Source organism: Xenopus laevis, chromosome 2S (assembly GCF_017654675.1).
Source record: "Xenopus laevis strain J_2021 chromosome 2S, Xenopus_laevis_v10.1, whole genome shotgun sequence".
NCBI lineage: Eukaryota > Metazoa > Chordata > Amphibia > Anura > Pipidae > Xenopus > Xenopus laevis.
The window spans coordinates 146,898,226-146,900,189 of NC_054374.1; the positions used below are offsets into that span (position 1 = coordinate 146,898,226).

At 42.8% G+C, this 1,964-nt stretch overlaps 1 protein-coding gene across 1 annotated transcript; it reads left to right on the plus strand.

The window, feature by feature from the left end:
- Nucleotides 1–1,561, plus strand: LOC108709957 (phosphatidylinositol polyphosphate 5-phosphatase type IV-like). The gene has a single exon (XM_041583277.1). It carries the CDS (start codon nucleotides 248–250, stop codon nucleotides 1,517–1,519), a length of 1,272 nt encoding a protein of 423 aa, XP_041439211.1. The 5' UTR covers nucleotides 1–247; the 3' UTR covers nucleotides 1,520–1,561.
- The last annotated feature ends 403 nt before the right edge of the window (nucleotides 1,562–1,964 follow it).

Here is a 1,964-nt window from a genome sequence, read left to right on the forward strand (position 1 = left end):
ACATCATCACTTGTACAACTCAGCCTCCAGCTTTTTGACCTTATATGGTCATGGAAGCTTCTTTTTATCCATATATGGTCACAGAACCTGTGAGTGACACGATGCCCTCATTAGTATGCGGTAACCATGGCAACCACATGAACAGATGTTATATTAGGGAGACAGCAGGTTCAAATTTCATTTCGAAGTTAAACTTGCATCGAGCAACATCTCCTGACGAGAGCTCTGCAAACTTTCCATAAAAACAATGCATTTTCAACCTTTTATTGTTTTTCTTGTTCTTTTACAACAATTTCTTTATTCCTCCGATCGTTCATCACTGACCCAGACAGAAATCCTGGTACCAGATGAATTTCAATTCGGAGATGTAGAAGCAACCATTGAAGAGAACATTAAAGAGACCATTGAAGAGACCGGCCTTCAGTTATTCAGTTCAGTTATAGTGATGGTTCTCCTCATGTTTATCTGCCAATTAGGCATGGACTGGTATTCCAGTTACACCAGCCAGACCAGCCAAAAGAAGCTTCTAGAAGCAAGGCTCTTGGTCGCTGAAGGCTTACTGGGAGAAGATGAACTAGAAAGATGTCTTCCACGGAAAAGTCTCAGAATATTTACTGCCACTTGGAATATGAGTGGGAAAAAGGATCTTCCAGACAGATTGGATGATTTGCTTTTTCCATCAGGCACCGAATCTGCACAAGACCTGTATGTAATTGGGGTACAAGAAGGCGGCCCCGACAGGCAAGAATGGGAGTACCGTCTGCAGCGAACACTAGGTCACCGTTATATCTTGCTCCACTCAGCAGCTCACGGTGTCCTGTACCTGACTCTATTTATAAGACGAGAACTCGTGTGGTACTGTTCTGAGGTTGAATGTGCAGCCGTCACCACCAGAATGTTCCCGATGATCAAAACTAAAGGGGCTCTGGCTGCTTCATTCACATTTTTTGGAACCTCTTTCCTCTTCGTTAATACCCACTTTGCAGCAGGTGATTCCAAAGTGAAGAAAAGGATACAGAATTACCACAAGATCATTAAAGACCTCCGGCTCCCTAAGAATGTTGCCGACACGGACCCCATTTACTCCGATCCATACGACGTGACCAGCCGATTTGACGAGGTCTTCTGGTTTGGCGACTTAAATTTCCGTTTGAGCAACAGTCGGAGTGAAGTTGATTCTATCCTACAGAACCTTCCAGGTAATGACATGAGGTCCCTTCTGCAGCACGACCAACTGTCAGCAGAGGTGAATAAAGGATCTCTGTTCAAAGGATTTAAGGAAGGCGAAATCCATTTTCATTCTACATACAAATTTGACATCGGATCTGATGTCTATGACACCAGCAAGAAACAGAGGACGCCTTCTTACACCGACCGAGTGTTGTACAAGAGCCGGCATGAGGAAGACATCCGTGTTCTGAAATACGGCTCTTGCCCACTTATGACACAATCAGACCATAAACCTGTTTTCGGACTATTTAAAGTGTGGATAAGACCTGGGTCCGATGATATCCTTTGATGAGATGAGAGATGAGATCCTTTGGCAGCCAGGCAGAACTACGCAAAAAAAAAAAATACAACAAAAAACACAAAACAGCAAAAAAATACAAGCAATACGAAAAAAAACCAAAGAAAAAACCACAAAACTAAGCAAAAAAAATTTTTAAAAAACACACAAAAAAGACCCTGGTTGTGTTAAAGAAAATCAATAAAATTTCAATTTTTTTTTTAAAAAAAAAGAAAGATCAGGTTGTAAAATCATTTGTTAAGGGTCTCTGGGAGTGGGACTGTCTCACTGGCTCTGAAGTGAGGGAGTGGGGGGGGGGCAGCCAGCCAGAACTGAGCAAACCACAACCCCAAAAACTACAAAAAAAAAATCAATTTGTTGAGGGTCCTTGGGAGTGGGACTGTTTGACTGGCTCTGAAGGGAGTGAGGGAGGGGGCAGACAGACAGAACTGAGCAA